Source organism: Anoplophora glabripennis, unplaced genomic scaffold (genome assembly GCF_000390285.2).
Source record: "Anoplophora glabripennis isolate ALB-LARVAE unplaced genomic scaffold, Agla_2.0 scaffold23, whole genome shotgun sequence".
Classification (NCBI taxonomy): Eukaryota; Metazoa; Arthropoda; class Insecta; order Coleoptera; family Cerambycidae; genus Anoplophora; species Anoplophora glabripennis.
The window spans coordinates 172756-196495 of NW_019416624.1; the positions used below are offsets into that span (position 1 = coordinate 172756).

The 23740-nt window shown below is 34.5% G+C and overlaps 2 protein-coding genes across 4 annotated transcripts; one reads left to right on the forward strand and one right to left on the reverse strand.

Annotated features, from left to right (window-relative positions):
- Positions 1-303: 303 nt before the first annotated feature.
- LOC108903555 (E3 ubiquitin-protein ligase UBR2) lies at positions 304-16735 on the forward strand. Of its 3 annotated transcripts, none has more exons than XM_018705778.2 (4): positions 304-391; positions 2045-2369; positions 7897-9139; positions 12717-16471. In XM_018705778.2, the coding sequence occupies exons 2-4, from the start codon at positions 2058-2060 to the stop codon at positions 16469-16471; spliced, it is 5310 nt and encodes a 1769-aa protein (XP_018561294.1). In that variant the 5' UTR covers positions 304-391; positions 2045-2057. The 3 variants fall into 3 exon arrangements, with proteins under 3 accessions (XP_018561294.1, XP_018561293.1, XP_018561295.1); XM_018705777.1 differs by having other exon boundaries at positions 313-680; positions 12717-16735; XM_018705779.2 differs by lacking the exon at positions 304-391 and adding an exon at positions 965-1032.
- Positions 16736-20946: 4211 nt separating this feature from the next.
- LOC108903553 (RNA-binding protein 28-like) lies at positions 20947-23221 on the reverse strand. The gene is made up of 4 exons (XM_018705775.2): positions 23079-23221; positions 22253-23025; positions 21969-22146; positions 20947-21912 (listed from the first exon to the last, which is right to left on the reverse strand). The coding sequence occupies exons 1-4, from the start codon at positions 23098-23100 to the stop codon at positions 21047-21049; spliced, it is 1839 nt and encodes a 612-aa protein (XP_018561291.1). The 5' UTR covers positions 23101-23221; the 3' UTR covers positions 20947-21046.
- Positions 23222-23740: the final 519 nt, after the last annotated feature.

Here is a 23740-nt window from a genome sequence, read left to right on the forward strand (position 1 = left end):
TATTACTAGCCATGCGCGTAGTCGAATCGCTCATTGGTTAATCTTAATAAAATTAGGACCACACATTGTTTTTATAAACGTGTACCTATTCTTAGGACTAATACTAAGATTAGTGTAAAGATTAATACTAAGACTAAGACTAAGTTAGGACTAATACTTTTTTATAAACCAACCATTACTTCAGTGCGTTTCCAGATAAATTCCTTATGACGTTGAAGACCCATTTTTAGATTATTTGTTTATCATAGATTGGTACCGAATAAATGTGATGGCAACATTGGCAACACTGGTTGTATTGTTGGAAATGATTTTTTGACAGTGACATATAATAATAGAATGTGATTGAAACTACTGTTTATTATTTTTTTCAAAACGATTGACTATTAAAAAGGTATTGCTGATAAAATAAAATTTTAGTAATATTAGTTATAATCTAGTTTTGAATTCAATGTACCAATCTTAACTGATATAAAAAAATCATTTGTCATTTTGCATCATTTGATTGGCAAGAACCCAGAATACCATTATCGGAAGTTGAGAGAAAAAGTACGCATTTACTAAGTACAAGATAAAACATCGATTTCAGAACTGTTTATCAAGAAATTTAAAAAAAATTGTGATTTAGAATAAGGAAGAAATCTACTCAAGACTTAACCTTGACTGACAGCTAAATAAAAAAGGCAAGTAATTGCGTGTTCTTTGTGTTAATAATAACTTGTTATCTAGTTCAATTTTGCATTGGAACATTAAAAAGATCTACAAAATTGATTACTTAAACTTATTTTACTATTTGGTGAAAGTTAAAGTAATTTTAATGTCTTGACTTTCACTCAAGGCAATATGTGCACTGTAACAAATGTCAGAAATAAAAATAGAAAATAAGACATTAATTACTAAAATGTGGGCACACAAGGTTAATGTAGTATATGTAGAAGGACATGATGGTTAAATTTTTTTGTAGATATTTTTCTAGAACACACATGGCTCGTACACTTTTAGTAACAATATAATCCAATTCAGGAAAGGATTCAGGTACGCTAATACTAAGACTTTCTTTCAGTTTAGCGAAATCTTAATATTCAGTATGTTTTTAGTGATGTATAACCTGATTTTATGTATAGCATAAATTATACCTACATTTAAATGAAATTTAGATGCTCGTAAAAATCTCATTAAGAGATAACAGTTCAGATAACAATAAGCAAATTGTTCACTTATTTTTTAATATGTTAGGAAAATTATTTCATATGAAAAATATAATTTTTGAATACCACTGTGGTTTTTGCTAAAAGTTGCTAATCTTATACTTTTCCGATGATTATAAATATTGAGTTATTTATTTGTGTATTTTTTTCTTTAATTGTGTTTAATGTGAAAAAGTTTACTATGAAATAAATTTCATTAAGTACCGTTGCACCAAAAGGAGGTTTTTTAAATGCTGATCTAATTAAGATGACCACAATTGTATAAAAAAATCAATTGTTCAAAATCGTACAAATTCATAAGAAACTATCGCCTTGAAGAAAGCGATTATATTTTCATATTAATTCATCAAACGACATGTTCACTTTTTGTTTTATTAAATTTTAGAAGTAAAATTGATACGTGTTTCCTATTGTGAAATTACTTATATATTTGGTTCAGTAATGCCTTTGTTTCAGAAATAATATTATCGATAAATTGCATCTTTTTTTTTCACCTTGCCTATCACAAATTTTACCCTAATCGTACAATATAAACAGATAGGGGCAATATATTTTGGTTGCATCAAAAATTCACAAGAATTCCTAAGAACAAGATGCCACAACATAACCACACATATGATAATCTACGTATTTAGTTCAATTCTGACAGTCTGGTAAAAATTCATACAGTTTTATAAGAACAGAAAACATAAATAAATTAGTAAATTGACATATTTGACGTGGTCATTTTTATTAGACATGTTTTTTGCACTTGAGAATAATCTAGTTATTCTGAAGAAAAAAGATGAAAACTTCTTTATGTACCTAATTGAATGATCTTTTAACTGTCATTGTTTTAGGTCTCATGAAAGTATGGAGGACACGAGTGACATAGAAATGTCCCTTGATGACGCATCTAATGTGAAGGCATTTACTTCAAAAGTAGTGCAAAAATGGAGAGAAAATTTGGAGAAAGGTTTCCTTACTTCGTTACACTTTGAAGAACTGTGGAAGGTGTGGGTACCAAAAATATACAGCCCTTTGCTTAATGAGAGTTGTTTGAATTGGAATTTTAACGAGGAGTTGGCTCAGGAGATTCTTATCAACACGTTAGATGAGTTCATATGTAATGGCGATCCGAATGTTGTGTTTAAGCAACTTAGCGAAATGGATAAAGCACCTTCAGTAAGATATACAATCAATCTTAATCATTCAGTGCTTCATTTTATCACAAACAAGATCAAATTTGAAGTGTAAAATATTGGTCTTTTACTTTTATTATTTTTGGAAGATTACTATCCTAAATATTGAAAAGGTGAAAAGTATCTGTATAAAAATCATTTATTTTATGACACAATTAGGATTAGCTTTATAAATATGATAATTACGTTATTACAGTTACAATTGATATGAAATTATATGGTATCCAATTTCATATTTATTATTTTTAATTTATACATGCAATAAATTTTAACATCAAATAAATAAAAATATTATAACTTAGAATCAGTTCCAGATAAAATAGATCATGAAGTTTAAATTATCTTTATCGTAAATTTATTATTATTTAACAATCGAAGGACCTGTGAGTGGCTTTTTTTGCAAAGTTTCTATGAAAGTATTTTTTTTAATTGTCAGTGTTGCGAGAAACAACTACTCTGAGGGCTATATGCCCCTACCGGCATTGAATTATATTCGCAACACCTAGTGCAACAACTAGGATTATTTGTCACCATCAGTTTAACCCACCAGGCACAGACTGGTTTCGGACTTATTAGTCCTCATCAATGTGTCATAGGTGAGACAACCGACGAACGATCCAGCTGTTTTGCGTCCTATCGTCACGTCAAGGAAATACATTGTATGCGGGAGCGCAAATGGCTTCTACAAAAGTAGTTATTAAAACTCCAGAAAAATCAACAATTAATCAGTTATTTTATTTAAAAAGATGTCAGTTAAAGTTTAAAAATTTTTAAAAGATACGATATCTCAAGTACAAAAAAATTTGACAGTAATGATTACTGGAAAAAAATTTAAAAGGTTTAAAAAATTATGCACGATAACTGAAGATAGAGTGTATAATAAATATATTGACAATTGTGAAATAAAAAATTAAGTCTAATCTCAAAAACAACAAATTATTGTGCATAATTTTTTTCATTTTAAATTTAGTAGTTGACTGTTGTCATATTGAAAAATTACTTTATCACGCTTTCGCTGGAATTGTAGCTGCCTTTCCTTCAGTGGAGACTCAATTATGTTCAGTAGCATTCACCAGTTTGATTCGGTTGAAACAGCTCATTGCACACAACACCAAACTGGTTCCACCAAATACAGAGCATGAGCTTTGATCCATGAATATTCGGCCTTGCCGTCGATGTTGATGCATTACCGGACAAACACTACGATTTTCCATAGTGTATCAATTTTTCATCATCAATGACGATATGATGCAAAAAACTCTTTCTTTTTTTGTTATCGATGCAATTGTTGACACATAAAAAATTGCCGTTCAACGTCTCGTTCATATGGCATCCAATTGCCTTGCTTTTGAGTCATAACGAGTGCATTTAAACATTTGGAAACTGTTATGCGATAAACATTCAACGATTCAGCAACTTCATCTTTGACATGAATCTTGGTTGAGTATTGCTTACAATCTTTGAACTTTTTCCATTGTTAACTGTATCGAAATCACCACTCCTAAAAGAGCAAAACCAATATTCACACGCTTTTATCGATGAAGTATGTTTATCATAATTTTTCAACAGCACTCGAGCACTTTCAGCAGCACTTTTCTTTGAATTGAACAGGAAAAGTAAAACTTCCCACAAATGGTGTTTTGTTGGCATGTAATTGAACATCTTTGGCACTGAGAAAAAATATATTGTTTACAATGCAGCAAAATGGCACATAATTAAAAGTAAAGCCTAACGACAAAGCTTTGCATTGAATATAGCTACAGATATGTCCGATGTAATATAACCCAGTCAAAGTAGCTCAAAAATAGGAGTAAGCTTACAATAATTTTCGCCATTATAAATGAAATGTGAAATGTCCCCATCGATCCCACATCTACAAAAAAATTTATTCAAGGTCAAAGTTCGCAAATATGGGTTTTTTGCATTTTTCAGCCAAATGGTAAGTTTTATCATAAAAGTAGGTTGGACAAAAATTGTAGATCATGCAATTATCTATAAAATTGTTCTTACACTTTTTTCCTAAGAATCACCATTTCTCAGTTATAGCGATTCAAAAGGTTATCTACTGTGGTCCTGTTTAATTAAATAATATTGTATTAAATTAAAAAATGGTTCTATTGGAAATGATGAATGCGGTGTGAATTATGAGTAATTGGGAAAAACTATTCATCTGATTGATAATTTATCTAATGGAGCTTCAAGTGTAATGTCTTCTTCTTCTTCTATTCCTTCTTCTTCAGCCTGCTGGAAAAAGTGTAAGAACAATTTTTATCAGAGCTATTTTTATGATAAAACTTACCGTTTGGCTGAAAAATGCAAAAAACCCATATTTGCAAACTTTGACCTTGAATAAATTTTTTTGCAGATATGGGATCAATGGGAACTTTTCACATTTCGTCTATAATTGTGTTCCCAACATTCGTACCAATTTTCAGTTTTATGCGAATTATTGTAATCTTAAATGTCTATTTTCACCAGGCTAATATGGCATAAGTTACGTCTTTTATTGTAAATCCCTCAAGATTAATTCACAGTCCTAGTTCGTTAAGTTTTTTTTGCTGTTTATACATCTATATTGTATTCACAGAGCATTAGTCTGGTGATATTATTTTAAATTTTTGTTAAAATGGCTACGAGTAATTTTATATCATAGAAATTAAACTCACTTGAAATGCTGTACTCGCTTTCTGTGAAGCCTTGGACTACTGTATCTGTTCTTGTAATTCTTATAATTTTGAATGAAGAGATATGTTTAATAGAAAAAGAAAATAGAACAAAATCCAAAAAATATTCAGGCTGTTACAAATTTGCTTCTCACTACAGGGATCCTGAAAACGGTAAAAGATACGAACTAGCTTAAATGGGGGCAAAGTTACGTTATCAGGGGACCAACATTATGCCTCTAAAAAATCAAGGCTAACATGATTAGTTTTTGAAATATTTGAAAAAAAAACGAAATTTTGGAAAACCGTTTTTGTGTCATTTCCGCCTTGTTTGAGGTGATATTGAAAAAAGAACACTTTCTCATGGCCACTTTTTGCCCTCTATCGAATGGCATAATCAATTTTTATATGTAACGCTCTCCAAGACCATCATCAACTTCATTTTTTTAAATACGTCCTTGGAAATTTTTTACATTACATTTTTTGCTAGCCTTCATGTTCCCCAATATCCTGATTACGCAACTTTGCCCCCATTTAAGCTACTTCGTACCTCTTACCGTTTCCGAGATTCCTGAAGTGAGAAGCGAATTTGTAACAGCCTGTATACTAAATACATAGTAAAATATAAATAAGAAAATATAAATAAGAGACTGTAACAGAAAATAGAAAAATAGTATCATATATTTATATGAATATCAAAACTAAAAAAATATATGTATTGTATTAGTTTATATAAGTAGTTTTCAGAAGCTATGATCGTAATAATCTTATTATTAAGATCAATTATCTTGTCGTTCGGAAAGCAAACCGGTTACAGTTAAAAATCCTTTGGAAAGAGATCAATTGATCAGATTTTAATCATGTTTTGATTATTTTTTTCTAGCCGGCAAAAGTAGGATAAACGAGTCAGCTGTTTTATATAACTTTAAAATTTAGACGGTTCGTTCAGTGTTCAAAACATGATCAGCATGATAAACAACAATAAACTTGCCCATTTTATAAAAAGTTANTCTTGTAATTCTTATAATTTTGAATGAAGAGATATGTTTAATAGAAAAAGAAAATAGAACAAAATCCAAGAAATATTCAGGCTGTTACAAATTTGCTGCTCACTACAGGGATCTGGAAAACGGTAAAAGATACGAACTAGCTTAAATTGGGGCAAAGTTGCGTTATCAGGGGACCAACATTATGCCTCTAAAAAATCAAGGCTAACATGATTAGTTTTTGAAATATTTGAAAAAAAACGAAATTTTGGAAAACAGTCATTTCAGCCTTGTTTGTGGTGATATTGAAAAAAGAACACTTTCTCATGGCCACTTTTTGCCCTCTATCGAATGGCATATTCAATTTTTATATGTAACGTTTCGGCTCTCCAAGACCATCAACAACTTCATTTTTTTTAAATATGACCCTGGACATTTTATTACATTTTTTGCTAACCTTCATGATCCCCAATATCCTGATTACGCAACTTTGCCCCCATTTAAGCTATTTCGTACCTCTTACCGTTTCCGAGATCCCTGAAGTGAGAAACAAATTTGTAACAGCCTGTATACTAAATACATAGTAAAATATAAATAATAAAATATAAATAAGGGACTGAAACAGAAAATAGAAAAATAGTATCGTATATTTATGAGTATCAAAAAAAAAAATATGTATTGTATTAGTTTATATAAGTAGTTTTCAGAAGCTATGATCGTAATAATCTTATTATTAAGATCAATTATCTTGTCGTTCGGAAAGCAAACCGGTTACAGTTAAAAATCCTTTGGAAAGAGATCAATTGATCAGATTTTAATCATGTTTTGATTATTTTTTTCTAGCCGGCAAAAGTAGGATAAACGAGTCAGCTGTTTTATATAACTTTAAAATTTAGACGGTTCGTTCAGTGTTCAAAACATGATCAGCATGATAAACAACAATAAACTTGCCCATTTTAATAAAAGTTATAAAGTTGCATGATTTGTTAATTATAGATTAGCCCGCCAAAAATGTATGCTTGACTTTGACATCAGAGTATTTGTGCCGGTTCCATTCGGATACATTTAACCTTAATCAAATACTTCCTTAAAATTGGAAAATAGCTGTTAGTGATTCATCTGATCTCAGACCATAGTTTCTAAAAATCCCTGTAGAGGGGATAACTGAAGGTCACATCAAGTATAAAGTTTATAAAATTCATTGAAACTAATTTATATCTATCAAATTATTTTTATTATCAAAAATATTAATAAGATTCTTCCCGATGATAGCTGTGTTTTATTTACCTGTGATCTCAGCTAGCCTTACCTATTCTAAATGCTGATTGGTGAATTAGTTGAGATTAATTGAAGACTTTGGTGCAAGAAGGGGATGAGTATATTTTTGAAAAATGAGTTTTTGCAGAAATTGGTTTAAAAATGTACTTTTTTCGTCTGGTACAAACATGTATGAAATATGAAATCTGAATGACTATTACTTATCCAGTTTTTCCACCTGGTGTTTTAAAAATGAGTATTGCATGCACAATATTCTTTCTCAACAGTAAGTAAAATTTTTTGGTAATGAAATTGTTATTTAACTCATAAGTGAATAGAAAACAGTTCTTTTGCTTCTCCTGAATAATTTATATATTCGTGTTTATCCCCTTCTTACAGCAGAATCTACAATTGAGCCTTTAGGTAAATAAGACATGGGTTATGACAGCAATGGATAAATATTGGTGTTACTAACTGTGGCGATAAAAAGACAGTAAGCGAGCGTGACAAAATATTTCAACCATTTGGATTTCTCTGTAACATTTAGATTATTTAAAAACTAGGCTAGACTATTTCAGGGGTTAAATATAATGAAATATTTCAGGTTTGCGGTAGGGTGTTCAAATTTGGAGAGCCAACTTACTCCTGCAGGGAATGCGGCATGGACAAAACCTGTGTCCTTTGTGTGGAGTGCTTTAAGAACTCAGAACATCGCCATCACAAATACAAGATGGGCACATCTTGCGGAGGAGGTTGCTGCGACTGTGGCGATGTGGAGGCATGGAAGAGAGATCCGTTTTGCAAGATACACATCGCTGGGATATCCGAAGAAGAGCAGAAGAAAGGTCTTCCGGAAGACCTAATAGAACGTACTCGAATCGTCTTCGAAGCCGTACTTTGGTATGCGTATCGCCTACTGAGTACCGAACAAATCTCTGATATAAGACTAGGAGGTGGTTCCGACAACTTCTTTGATATTGACACGTACTGCACCATCTTGTACAATGACGAGATTCACACTTTCGAGCAGGTCATTAATACGTTGGCGAGAGTTTTGAAATGTAACCAGAGAAGCTCTACGGAATTCGTTACGAATATAGATCGCGAGGGACGAGCTGTTGTGAAATGCTCTAGTTTCCAGCACTGCTCGGATTTGAAGCAGGAGATCGAGAAGTACACCTCTAGGCACGGGAATAAACCTTTAAAAGTACTGGTTAACCACGCCCACGTGATCGCTCATCAGATATGCGCCATGAAGCTTTTAACGTGGTTGGAAAAGTTTCTATCGCACGGGGAGGGTTTTAGGAAAATCTTCGCCGACGTCGCTCTGAAACCACAAACTATGGAGCCTTGCATAATCAAGGGAATCTTGCAACGCGATTCCACCCTGTGGAAGAGCGCCAGGACGCAATGGCACAGACTGCTTATTTCTGGAATGTTGCTCGAATACGAAAATAAGAAATCGCTGGCTAAAATATTCACGAAGAACTACGGCCAGGTCATGAAGGACTTCATCAAGGACGATCATGATCATACATATTCCATTTCTTCCCTTTACGTTCAGTTATTCACCGTTCCTACGCTTGCCCATCATCTGATAGCCAATGACGACGTATTGTACATACTTCTGAATACGCTCATTTCCGAGTGTAGCAGGAAGTGCAATAAGGCGGGAAAACTTGAATTTGAGAGGATTCCGTCAAGCCAGTCATTTAAGAGGGCCCTTTATATGTTGTACGATTTAAGGTATTTGCTGAGCGCAATACCGGAGCAGTGGACCGACGAGTTGCGGAGGAGTTTCTTGCATGGGTTGTCCATGATGTTGAACCTACTAACTATGATGCAAGGTAAGCAAACATTAAATAGTTAACTAGAAGGGTGCACTCCCCGCCGGCCGGTAAATATAAAATTTTTGAAATCGCTCACGATTCGAACCGCGGACCTTCGGTTTTGCAGTCACGAGCTTACAAACTGAGCTGCAGCGTCCTGTCGGCGCACAGTGGACAAACACGCTCAAAATTCTGTGTGAGGTAGTAAAAGTTGTCCAAATAGTTTTTAAAATACTCGTAATTATGTCCGCTTTCTTATGTCACTGCGACAATTGCAATATTTTAAGATCGCAACTTGCGATATCTTAAATACTCTTATAAACTACAATCAGAAAAGTTTCCCATAAGTGATGCCACAAAATATACAATATTTAGCGAATATAAAAAAAATAAGATATAAATTTTCATAACCAGTTGTAAACCCTTCAACGACAAATTCTTGAAACCAATATCGCAATTGTCGCAGTGACATAAGAAAGCAGACAATTACGAGTATTTTAAAAAATATATACAGGGTGTCTGGAAATGATGAGCAAAAATAATTTTAGACGGAAAATAAATCCTACCTCTTTCTATAACATTTTTCCAAAACTGATTATTAACGGAGTTACAGGGTGTTACAGTTAAATTTTATTTTCAGTTTTTTTGCAATACCTTTTGCCACACTCATAATATTTTGACGAAATTTCGTATATGGGGGTTTTTCGGGATGAAGATTATAAACTTGCCCACCATTTTTTCGCATCTTGTAGAGGGCGCCACGTACGAGCCTTTATTTTGATTTGAATGGTTCCAACTTTTTTGTGCTACACTTTATGCGACTTTTGACTGAATATTTTTGTTCTCCTAACCTTTTGACATAAAAAAGGTATACTTTATTTGTTTCGATAAATCTAACCGTTTTCGAGAAAAACGCTAAAATAACATTGCTTGCATGTGATGAATACGAAATCATTTTAATTTATTTTCTACATTAAACATAGCATGCTTTGGAAACAAGCGCTTAGTTGCCTTGGAAACAAGTTTGTGGAGAATTAGTTTTGACAGATAGTAATTTTTGTGAAAATTTGTTGTTACGCTGATGGTGGTTAATGATAAATAATAAAAATATAACGTCCTCAATAAATAAAGAATGGTTTACTAACATAATGTTAAAATACATAAGTTACTAGAACAATACAAATACAAATTATTGATATGGGCCATTTGAAAGTTTGTGTTTCCACAGTTGTAAACAGAAAAATTAAAATGTTCAAATTAAGTTTTATTGCTATAATAACGTCTATAAAAGACCAGAGCCGGTGCGTAAAGCGAAATAACCACAAACCGTGGCTCGAACGTCCCAGAAAAAGCACCAAAGGACAAAATTCGTTTTGATGTCTTTACTCACGTTTGCCTCTGTCTGTGTATGTACTTCGAGTATCCCTCTCGCACCAAAAAACGTCGATTGCGGCAATGACTCTTTTTAAATACGACATTTCTCTTAGAAAACGTTAAGAAATCGCCTTTGAAATATATTAGCATGAAGGCTCACGAGGAGATCCTTTGGTAATGCAAAACGCCTATTTTGGAGGCTGAGTGTGGGAGCGAGAGTTACTACAGCATTTAATATACATAGATTTGTAAAACGTAAGAATAAGCACATGAAAACTGTTTAATTGAAAAATTTAATCCAGATTAATATACAGGGTGATTCACAAATGGGACCAAAAATGAAACCTCGTATTTTTTGGTGGGTTTTAAGGGAAGTCTTTCCTATAAAGGTTTTATCTAGGACGCTTCGTTAAAAAGATACAGATACTTCAAAAAATATTTTTAATTTTTTTAAATAATTTAAAAACTAGTAAGTGGAATAATTTTGAAATTGGACATATGTATTTATAAAAGCTGAGGGCTTTTCTAAAAACTTACAAGCTCCACTGGCGGAGATACAGGTATCGGTGGTATATTTTTCTAAATAAAATAGTACACCACTGCTTTACAGTAACAACCATGATATTTTCGGATTTGTCTTTCAATTTTCTACAAATTACTACTGTCTTATGTTTTTCGAAAAAAGCCTGATTTTCGAGTAAAACTTAAAAAACCAGCTGAAAACACTTTTACTTAATGACATGACAAGCACTAGTCATTCGATTATTTATTCCAATAAAGAAATTAATAACATTAGTCATCATTTTAATGATTTTATTTGAGTAAATGCTCAAAAATACCTCCATTTCCACAAACACAGGCCCGACGTCTTTTTAGTAACGAAAATATATTTTCGAAATTTATTATTGCTTGAATCTGATGAAAAGTATAATTTATTCTTTCTTCTAACCTCTCAGAATGTCAAAGTTGCTATCGCAGCCCACTATGTAATTTTAAAAAGCATTATATTCGAATATCAAAGTGTGTTCTCAGTTTGTTGGTTGTTACTGTAAAGCAGTGGCGTACTGTTTTATTTAGAAAAATATGCCTCCGATACCCTGTATCTCTGCCACTGGAGCAAGACTAGCAAGAAGGATGAGGCGTGCGGGGATCGAAAATCGGCGTATCTGTCTAGAAAGCAACAAGATATAGAAAATATGGCAGAAAGATAATAAAACATAACATCTATTATTTGTATCAGCAACAGACAATTTGCTGCAAGCGGCACTTTGATCCATTTTAATTATTACTACGTTTTAAAAACGTTTTGGTTGTGTTTTTTTGTTTAATTTATAAATTTATTAAAGCCAAGGAATTTCACCCCTCACTTAAGTTTATGCTATGGCGTTTCTAATGGTGGCGTGATCAAGTATTAGCATGTCTGTTTACACCCACTAAAAAAGCATTTCCCTATTCCCTATTCACTGCAATATACAGAGCTAGAAAATAGATCGACGTTCAGTGTAACTCAGTCTACAGACGACTGTAGATCCTATCGAAAAGCAGAGAAAGTGGCACATCTTTTTACAAGATAAATAATATTGAACCGTTATAAAAATCATTTTATATTTTATACGTTTTATGGTAATAGTGTTTACCTACGACCACTACTGTAAATACTTAAAAACACACCGTCTGCGATCAATGTAAGATTCCTATTACGTACGGTAAAAAAATCGCACAGTTTTCCTAGCAACCGCCTAGCAACGGTCAATACAATACTGTTTGTATTGACCGTTGCTAGGCGGTCGCTAGGAAAACTACGATTTTTTTTACCAAGCTGTGCGATTTTTTTACCGTACGTAAAATAGGAATCTTACATTGATCGCAGACGGTGTGTTTTTAAGTATTTACAGTAGTGGTTGTAGGTAAAGTATAGTACGTAATACGTGGTGTAATGCAATTACGCACTCATAGAATTACTTTTCCATTCGTGCGTAAAATGCTTTTTACAACACTTATTACATAATATACTATTTTATATTATGTCTGAGTCACTCTTTATAATTTCAAAGTATTGGAATTCATTTTGGTAAAAAATGTTTTTTTTTATGAGGAATCAGTTTGTCTCAACATCACTATTATACTATGTATAGATATGATGAAAAATTAAAAAAAAATTGTGATTGTCTCTTACGCTGTAAATTATTTTAATATTTATATTTCATTTAATTTACTATAGGTATGGACGCAGTTACCCGACAGGTAGGACAACACATGGAATACGAACCCGAATGGGAATCCGGTTTTAATCTCCATATCAAACTAGCATATTGCATATCTCTGGCAACAGAATGGTGCGGCACTGACAAAATAGTGCTCGTAAAAGCCTATCGCTCTGTCTTGAAAAAGCTCGTAGAAAATCCGTGCTACGAACCAAACGAAGCGGGAGAAGTTCGCGAATTAGCAGATCACAGTACGGCCTGTTTACACTACGATGTTTCTTCAAAGCCGGTTTCGATTCACTTACCCCTAACACGTTTTTTTGCCGCTCTGCACTTGTATCTGGAGAAGTTTAACTTACATTTTGACGATCCGGAATTCCAAGTCTCCAAACCAACACCCGTTCAAATCATCGAACCGGTACTAAGGGGACAGGTAATGATAGCTCAAGTCCACGCGGGAATGTGGAGAAGGAACGGATATGCCTTATTGAACACCTTATTTTTTTATCACAACGTTAAATGTAGGACGGAAATGTTGGATCGGGACATAACTTTACTTCAAATAGGTGCTTCTCTTATAGAAAGTAACGAGTTCCTGATCCACGTTTTAAATAAATTTAATTTAATCAACTGGGCCATGCCAGACTTTGAATTCAACAGTTTGAAATCGCCCGAGGAAGACAGCATGAGACAAACGGTGTATTTGGTAGAGGAACTCCTGCACTTACTTATAATTGTAATAGGTGAGCGGTACATGCCAGGCGTAAGCAAAGTTACGGTGGAAGATCGAATAAGAAAGGAAATCATTCAGCATCTCTGCATAAAACCGTTACCGCACTCCGAACTCATCAAAACTATACCGGATGACCTGACATCGCACGAGGTAGCTGTGGACGAAGTAATCCAGGAATTGGCGGTGTTTAAAAAGCCCACACACGGAAGTGGAAAGGGCGTGTATGAGCTTAAAGAACAATACTTTGATAAATTCAACGTATTCTTCTATCACTACACTCGCGAGGAACTGTCGAAAGCTGAAGAATCTCAGCGAAAGCGGCGCAAAGCTAAAGGCGAACTAGAGTGCTGTCCGCCACCAAAGTTACCCAAGCTAAACGAATCCTTTAGCCTCTTAGTCAATTTACTACAATGCGACGTAATGTTACACATCATGCAAACCATCTTAGAGCGGTTTATAAATTTAAGAACCAGAAGCTCCTCCGAGTCTCAACTACACAAAGTTTTACACCTCATCGGCTACGCCCTGCTAGAAGAAGAGTCTAAGAACTATCCTTTCTTCAGGTTCATCGAAAACGCGTCAAAGTTTAAGATATTCCATTTGCTGGAGGAACTGCTCAAATGTCCGAGAGTCGACGCACATAAAGGCCTTTTAAGGTGGACCCTAAACAAGTATAAACAAATAGCCGACAAAAGAGACAGCGATTGTTCGATGCTCCATAAAGAACCTTCGACCTCGGAAAAGGGAGACAGCGAGAAGGAAAGAAGGGCGAAAATGGCAGCAGAAAGGAGGGTGAAAATTATGGCCCAAATGCAAGCGATGCAGAACAATTTTATAAAAGAAAACGCCAGTCTGTTTGAAGAAACCAGCACGGAGAGGAAGTCTAGAACTTCCAGTAACATCGAGATTATGGACGTGACGGAATCCAACGAACGGCAACCCGTAGCTCTCGGTAATAACCAGTCGCAAAGGATAAGTACAGAAAAAACGTTTACCTGTATCCTATGCCAGGAAGAAGAGAAAGTAACAGCCGACGGTCCAACTCTAGTACTGGCTGCTTTCGTGCAACAAGCCACTGTCCTGTGCCAACACAGAAACAATGAGATACTGATGGACATTACCAAACACGACCCGTTGTACCTTCACGCAAATCTGGGACCGGCGCCGCATACGAGTACGTGCGGGCACGTTATGCACAGCGACTGTTGGAGGAAGTACTTTGATAATATAATGGTGAGAGAACACCGCAGACCGTATAGGCTGCGACACCCTGCTAGTTTCGACGTGGACAAACAAGAATTTCTGTGCCCCCTGTGCGAATGTTTAAGTAACACTGTACTGCCTTTAATTCCGTCATTAGGCAGCCTGCAGCCACCTTCAAAAACAAACGATCTGTCCTTCGAGCACTGGCTAGACGCCACCGGCATAGTCTTGAATAAGAAATTGAAAGTCTGCCACGGTATATTCAAGTGCAATCTCACGGAGGAATGTGAAAACATACATTGCAACGCGTGCATAAACGCCTCGAATGGAACAAACATCGAGCCGGATTCTGGAGACGATTGCGAGGTCAACTGCGTCCTGCAGCCTCATCAGGTGTTTTACTCGTGCCCACTCACATTTGTATCTGGCTGTTTACCAAAGAAATACCTGGAACTGTTTCCCACGGAGTACCCGGAGCTCAGCGTGAATCTGAAAGAAATGATCCAAGTTTTCGCGCAGGTGGCATATACTAGAGGCTTAAACGTCAATCCCCATCCATCCGACAAAAGACTGGCGCCCATGACGTGGAAATCACTAGCTTATACGATTCATTCGATAGAAGTGCTCCTGAGAGACGCAAATAAGCCTTTATTGGGACATCTGTCGAGCAGGCAGAGGGACTGCATAGAAAGCCTAGTACGGATCGTGGCGGTTTTAGGCAGTACCTGGTCGCGAAGTGTCGTTATTAGTAGCCACGCTTTAAATTTATTGTCGATTCTCTTCGAACACGTGAACGAAGGGCCTTCGATACTCCAGTGGGACTCCTTAGGATTTCTAGTTAGCTTAAGTTTTTCATTACCTAGTCTCTCGTGCAAAGACGCCCCTACTCCTGTCCCCTCGGGAAGTAATTTAAATTTATACACCCTTCGTGTTATATTTATTTGCCATATAACAAAAATACTCATTTTAATGAAAACCGAAGATCTGGAGGATTCTATGGACACGGATTTAAACGAGGACGAGGAAATCCTGGAGGTTCTGAAAATAATGGGTAAATACAGAGAAGGTTTAAGCGGGCACGCCGTTTGGAAGTATGTTCAGTACGCTACGTTACCCTTTCTACGGTGCTGCGTGTTATTCTACCACTACCTGACGGACATAACAGCCCCCACGACCCTAACCGAGCTGGGGGGTGATACGTTCAGCAACATGTGTGCTTACTTGGATTTAACGCAGCATCCCAAAGGTCTCTTCAACTCTTCCCGAGTAATGACCCTGATAAAACGGTGGTGCAGTCACGAAGAAGTGGCCAGTTATCTAAGCGGAACTCCTCTTCAAGTCATCCACGAGCCTCTACCTGTGAACCATCTCATAGATCTACCCGCGGACTACAGTGAACTAATAAATACCGTCTCAACGTTTACCTGCCCGAATAGCGACGAGGACTCGAGGAATCCCTGCATGTGCCTCGTCTGCGGCGAGATCCTCTGCTCTCAGAGTTACTGTTGTCAAACGGAGTTGAATAAGATGCCTGTAGGAGCTTGCAATTTCCACGCGAGTAAATGCGGGGCCGGGATAGGTATATTCCTGCGTGTTCGGGAATGTGAAATACTGTTCTTGGCCGCACCACATAGAGGCTGTTTCGTGTCCCCGCCCTACCTGGACGATTACGGGGAGACCGATCAAGGCTTGCGGAGAGGGAATCCGTTGAGATTATGCCCCGAGAGGTATAAGAAACTGCAGACGCTTTGGTTAAGTCACAGTATACACGAGGAAATCGCTAGGTCCATAGAAACTAGTACCCATATCGTAGCCACCCAGTGGCACCTTTTGTAGGTCTCGTTTGAACATTGTGATTCTACTGTAAATTACAAATTTAACACTAACGTTGATTAGTCTTATGTGCAGCAAGCATCCATATAATACCTTATCTATTACACTGCACTTGTTGATTTTTGTCTATATTAGGTTGTGTAGTAGCGTACTTAAGCAGTTTTCTTAATATATTTGAAGAAGCTCTCATATACTACGTTTATTATAAAAATATTTATTTATTCTCTCAGAGTAAATAAAACAAAAAACTGTTGTATTATATGTAATAACGATTATTAAAGTATTTAAAACCAGGTTCGAATTTCTTTTATTATTCCCAACAGTGAGAACTCCATTTTTTAGGGGATGACTTGTACGTCAAAAGATTCAACTCTTCCTCTGCTGATGCTATTCAGGCCGAGTATAATATTACAAGTTTCTTTCGTTGTGCGTAGATGTTACGGATTTGAAAACGCGAGCGTCTATTGGCTATTTACAAAACCAAGAATTTGAGAAGAAAAGAACACAGTATAATATGTATATCTGATCTACCAAAATAATGTTAAAACGTTATATTAGGAGTAACACCTATAAAAATAATATATGTATTAGGACGAAAAATAGCGTGACATAAAATAACGACTTATTATTTTATTACTCTAACATACAGGGCAGTAGAAAGGGATGAAATGTTCGTATTTTTAGCTCTATATTTCCTTACTGGATTGGTGAAGTGTACACAATATTCGAACTACTGGAGTAAAGATAATTTATGCACTGGTCCCCCAATATTTCACAAATCTGTTATAAGCCGTAATCGTTTTTTATCTATTTTAAAGTTCATTAAATTTTCACCACCAGATCTTGCCAAATGTAACGAACCACTTACCAGATTAGGTGTTTTTATGGCCCTTATAAACGAAAATTGACAAATCTTGGTAGATCCAGGTCCAGTTTTCGCTGTCAGCAGCATAACTTTATGCAGTTGTGACTGATTTCCACCCACCATGTCTCTTGATTGCTAATACATCAGCTCCTGTATTAGCCAGTAATGTTGCCAATGTTCTTCGGAATAAATGGCCTGTATATATTTCAGGATGTTTTAGTTTCAAAAACTGTGCAATCTTATTAGGAATCATAGAAAGGGTATTCGTGCCGACTGGTTGGTTATAATATCTATCTGCTTGGTGGCACATAAAAAATTGTGAAATTTCAGTTTTAATTTCTAATCTAATCTTGATATATTTCTTGAGAATTTCTAGGTGAGAAACAGAACCCAGTTGAGAAGTAATTGTAAACGTAGGTGACATACCATTTTTAGAATTGTAACTACAATAATGTCATCATCGAAATGTTTGAAATTGACGTTTAGAGTAAGTTTGCATAACTCATTAGAATGGCAATGCTTCTGCAATACCTAAGACCGTCATTACCTTCATTAGCAAATATGTGTTATCGGGGTGCCTGAACGAGAAAATCGTTGACTTGTTCTCTTGTAAAAACGTTTGACTTTTTAGGTGTATAACTGTCATTCTTATTTTAGTTCCGGAAACTGGGGATGTTAGGTCTCTGGAAGAGTTTCAAACTGCAGTTATAATTGTTAGTTCAAATCTTTCTGCATGAAGGCGTGGTGATACTAATTTTTTTTTTATTCCTGGAACGTATGGAAACGCGGTCCATCTGAAAGTTAAAGTTTTTAACAATATTTATTTGTTTTCGAGACATGTTCATTTCAACATGCAATGTCTGATGTAACAAGAAAATATACTATTTTATTTAAATCACACTGACAAAATATTCTTTTAAAATATTGTAATAATAGCTTTATTCAGACCCCATACTAATTAATAAACAGTAAATTATAAAAAAAAAACAATTAATCAACTACAGAAAAAGTAACAGAAAGTATTTAAAATAATAATGGATATGTAGATGTAGTTACTGTACAGAAAGATTTGACCTAACAATCTCACTTTCTGGAACTAGAATAAATTTCTTCATTTCGGAGATACTGGCAGCAGAAGTGTTAAATGGCACACCCTGTATATGATTAGGTCAAGATTTTCCTCTAACAAGCCCAGAAATTTTATTACAGACTTACAGAGGATTGAGGACCAATGTAATATAGCTGCTAAAATGTCATGGGCCTAATTGGGGGAGGTGCACGGCCCTCCCTACAAAGCTCGGTGCTCATCCCAGAAAAAAGATCCAATATCATCTTTCTCATATCGGTAGGTTGCTGGCTGCACCATTTCTTTTTCCTTTTTTTTTTAGTATCAAATGAATGAGTGCTCAAGTTTTAAATATTATATCGGTAAGTCGTTGAGTGCGTGTTTTTTTTTTTGAGACCTTCATAGAGCTTGCCACATCCCTGGGCCCACTCCAAGCCAAAATTATAGCTAAGCTCATGTAAAAAATACGGCATAAATGAGTTTCAACTTATTTTTTTAAACAATATAATTATTCAAAATTAGTATTTACACAGCTTCCCTCAATTGTTCTTTGCAAGTTGAAATAAACTGTATATTTTCTTTAACTTCGAATACCTTGTCTGTATGTAAAAATAAGCATTTCCAGGTATATTTCTAGGAACTTTGTTTTTATTAATTTGTGATCTTAAATCCACCACCAAAGTTAGCCAAGATTTTAGTTAAACCTTGTAAGTATAACATTAAAATTGTTAAAAATGGCTTGATCCCTTTATGAAATATAGTATGAAATGAAGTGAAAATTTTCAAATGGAAAAAATATTTTGTTGTTTGAAATTCAGTTAAAAAAAAGCTGAAAGGAATTTTATAATTACAAATAAACGAAATGAAACAATTCATTAATTAATAAATTATTTAATAAATTTCAGCCAATGCTTAGGAGAGCGATCGAGCAGAGAGCACGCTAAATTTGATGCTCGTGACTCATTTGTAAGATGGTCTCCTGCATGCATGATATTTTGTTACATTGATGTATAGTTGTTACAATATCAATTGGAACCTGTGAATCTTAAAGCAAGGACCATCCGCACTTATCTTGAAATTTCTTCATATGCCTTAGCCATGATGTGTCTCCTAATTTATACTCGAATAGCCATTGGGCGAGTCCAGTATCGGTAGCGAGTCCGCTTGATGTAGAATGGACAGAAGCGCGCTAGTCGTCAAAGCAAACCTGTCCACTAGGTTCTAAATATTTTTTTGCATGGTATTCTATAATTAGTTTGGTGTCAAACGCGGTTCACTTGGCTACTTGGGTTTGTCAATGCCGTAGAGAGCAGTGCTTGGCGTGGTATATTTATTGTTGGTATAATACGTATTATTAATTACTAGTTAATATTAATATTTGTTCATATCGTAACCAGTAAAGGGTAATAGTGTAATTATCTAGTAATTTAGCATGGCTTTCTGGAGACCCTTTGAAACGGAAGATAACTAAATAACCCGGGAAAATCCCCAAATAGTCGAGCCGGTTTTTGTCGAAAGCGTCAAAACAAACTCAGAGTTTAAAACCAAAGATTTACACATAACAAGTCAACATATTATTTTAAATATACAGGGTGTCCCGTTCATGTTTCAAAAAAACTTGGGTATAAGTTCCTCATGGAAAAATAATAGGGGTAATTCATGTAAAGTTTTCTTCTTAGACGCCCTGTTTTCAAGATGCACTGTGTTGAAGTTGTTACTTTCCAAATGGTTTTCCTTAATTATCTTTAAATCGGCCAAAGATAAATATGTCAAAAATTGTACACGATTAAACATCAACTGTCCGTTAAGAATAATGTACAAATTTTGGCATTTTTATCTTTAGCCGATTTAAAGATAATTAAGGAAAACCATTTGGAAAGTGACAACTTCAACACACTGTATCTCGAAAACAGGGTGTCTAAGAAAAAAACGTTACATGAGCTACCCCTATTATTTTCCCACGAGGAACTTGCACGCAAGTTTTTTTTAAACATGAACGGGACACCCTTTATATGAATTATATGTTTGAAAAGAGAAAATAGTGAACAATGTGATAAAGAAATTAGGAAACGGATTAGCGAATTAACTAAGATATCAAAAACAACAATTTATCGCATAATTAAAGAAGGAGACGTTATTAATCACGGTACAAAGAAGAAACGGAAAAATACAAAATTAAAGAATATTGACGATTTTACCCAGAGATGTAATATGGCGCACAATTTAAATGCGACATGTTTTATTACAATGCGGTTTTAAACATAAAAAATTTGACAATCGTATGGTAATTATGGAACCACAACGTATAGTTGCACTTCAGGAAGATTATTTACAAAAAATTCGAGAATATCGTCAACTAAATAGGAATTTAGCTCGGAACTATATCTAAACGAGACAGGACAAAATTTTTCTGGACGCGTATGGATTCCGTAGAGTTTATGAGTTCAATGTTATTATGCGGTTCCAACTGATATCGTAACGACTATAACAGTAGTAAAAAATTATTTTTCTTAAAAATTCCTCCTTTTTTACGAGATTAAAAAATAATATATTTCATGATACTTAACAATTAAATAGAACTTCAATACATACATACATACAGTCGAAAACATTACATTTTTAGAATGACTAGCCTGCCTTAATGTTCTTATTCAAACCACTTAGTTTTCTTCGCAAACGATTCAGCATTTACCAATTTATTTTTATACTCATTTACTAATTTCGAAAAATTATCCCTTTCACCACTATTCTTATTGATCTTCTGTTTCGGTTGCTTTATAAAATCTTTCTTTTTCTCTTTCAACGTCTTCTTGCTGTTTTTCTGTTTCTTTTTTTCCTTCTTTAAATTCTCATAATGTAATTTTGCCTGTGTCGATAACTTGTATCTACTTCTCATCTTCTGTTTTGTCCCAGGTTTTGCAGCGACTCCAGAGAATGGATTTATTTCATTTTCAGAAGTTGTCGTCACTTCTCGAGTTTCATTGTACTTCCTTTTTCTACTTATCTTAGTAAATGTATTTTTCTCCTTCTGTTCCGTTTTTTGTACTTTATCCTTTCCGAGATTATTCGCTTTAGATTTTTCCAAACGTTTTTCCCTTGCATTGATCATTTTCTTATTTTCTATACTAAATGTCACAATTGGCCTTTTTGTTGGTGAAAATATTTTGGGATTGTTATTTAAATTTCTCAATGCAGCTAAAGCATTTTCATGCTTTGTAAAAGCTACAAAACCGTAATTCTTAGATGTACCTATGCCTTTTGCATCTACATTTTTCATATCTCGCATAACTCGAGCTTCTTTTATAACAGTCCCCGGACCACCATATTTTTGGAATAGTGCTCGAAGTTTCTTGTCGTCCCAACCGGAAGGTATGTTATGAACAACCAGCCTGTCTTTAGACACAAACATATTTAGATTTCGTAACATTTGAGTTTTATATTGTTCTATTTGTAGCCTTTTGGCCATGTCATTTGCAGATACACTTTCAGCAGCTTTAGTCCCTGCCAAAATTACTAAAACGAAAAACATAATGTTAATAAATAATTTTAGATTTTTTTAAAACATTTACCTCCCTCCTTGACAAGATATAAGTTTCGAGAGTCTTTTGGTTCTTTCTTTAATTCCTTCTTGTTCTGTATTTTTTGCTGTACTTCATTTCGGCCTAATGCCGGGTGGCAATCTAAAACATTACCTAGTAAAGTTAATTCCGTACCAGCATTTAAAGCTTTTTCAGCATCTTCTTTATTCTAAAAAGTAAGCTTAGATAAGTTCCATGATGACTAACATAATTTTATTGATTTTGTATTAAGAAATTATAATTAATTATTTACACTCTTTTCATTATGTGCTTACCAAAAATTTTACAAAAGCGGTCCCCTTTGAATGTTCCGTCAATTTATCTACACAAATCAATGCATAATACACACGACCAAATTGCAACATGCATTGCTTTAGATCATCATTTGTAGCTTGGAAGGGTACATTTTTCACAAATATTGTTTTCCCTTCTGACACATCATTTGATTCAAAATGTACTTTCTGTTCATTACCTTCACTTTCATTTACTATTTCATCTTCTTCTTCATCTTCTTCACTTTCATCTTCATCTTTTTCACTTTCATCTTCACTTGAATTCTCAGACTTCTCTTGAATATCTGAACCTTCAATTGGATCAATTTTTTCTTCTGTAAATTCATCTACATCAATAGGTTCTTCTTTTAAAATTTCTATATCTACTTTCTTTTCCTCTCCATTTTCTTGTATATTTTCTTTTTTAATTTCCTTTTTGTATTTATCTATTGCTTTGGCAAAATCTACAGTTACCTTTCTCCCCATAAATTCTTTGCCATTCAAATGATGCCTTGCTTTTGCAGCTTTTTGTACTAACTTGAACTGAATAAACCCACAACCTTTTAATTTGCCGTTTTCCTTTTTCAATAAGTCCACATTGGCCACCTCTCCATACTGTTCAAAATATTCCTTCAAGTTTTCTTTTGTGGCTTTGAAAGGCAGGTTCTTAATCACTAGTCTCGCTTTTTTCAGCTTGAGAGCTTGTTTTGCCTGCTTCTTTCTTTCACGTAACTTTTGCTTAACAATTTCCTTCGATTTTGAATTTTTCTTCTTGGCTGAAATTAAATTGGTGAACTACATATTCAGATAAAAAATAAAAATAATTTACCCAGTGAACCCTTGTCCGACATGTTTGTGGAATATTTATTAAATATATAATCCCTTTAAAAGTTTTCACTTATAAATATTTCATGGAATCAAAAACATAACCCACAAAACATATAATAGAACATAACCTGTACATAGTACCAAAGAACTCTATATTCGGATTACTGATCCAATAGTTCGTAATGATCTAAATTTGGAGATATGAGCCCTTTTCTTTTACTCATGATTTCGGAATCATAACGTATTACGATCCGATGGAAACCAATCAGATTGCTAGATTTCGGATCGTAACGCGTTATGATTCCGAAATCGTGAGTAAAAGAAAACAGCTATGATGTTCGGAATTACAGAGGGTGTTCGGAATAGTGTTGTGATGATACGAGCGAAAAACTGTTCCGAATATTTGTTTGATTATTATATGTATTAACTCGGACAATTGATCTTTTAGTTTAGATACTTTTTTTCATTAAAACGCATATGCTTGCTCAAATACTAAACTATCTCGTTAATAAATAATATTTTTGAGATCTATATAAATAATTTATTGCATATATGAATAAAAAAGAAGGCCGAATGTTAAAGAAAAATAGATTACTCTGATCGACACAGTTTACACTTCTGTACATAAAAATACATGAGCAGCGCTTTGGTGCTCTCACAAAA

Bases quoted from the DNA above. Each gene is read 5' to 3' on its own strand.
- LOC108903555 (XM_018705778.2), top strand. From the start codon at position 2,058: ATGGAGGACACGAGTGACATAGAAATGTCCCTTGATGACGCATCTAAT. The intron at 2,370-7,896 runs GTAAGATATACA...GAAATATTTCAG, and splicing joins AAATGGATAAAGCACCTTCA to GTTTGCGGTAGGGTGTTCAA. The intron at 9,140-12,716 runs GTAAGCAAACAT...AATTTACTATAG, and splicing joins CCTACTAACTATGATGCAAG to GTATGGACGCAGTTACCCGA.
- LOC108903553 (XM_018705775.2), bottom strand. From the start codon at position 23,100: ATGTCGGACAAGGGTTCACTGG. The intron at 22,147-22,252 runs GTAAGCACATAA...CTTACTTTTTAG, and splicing joins CCGCTTTTGTAAAATTTTTG to AATAAAGAAGATGCTGAAAA. The intron at 21,913-21,968 runs GTAAATGTTTTA...TTTTCGTTTTAG, and splicing joins ATATCTTGTCAAGGAGGGAG to TAATTTTGGCAGGGACTAAA.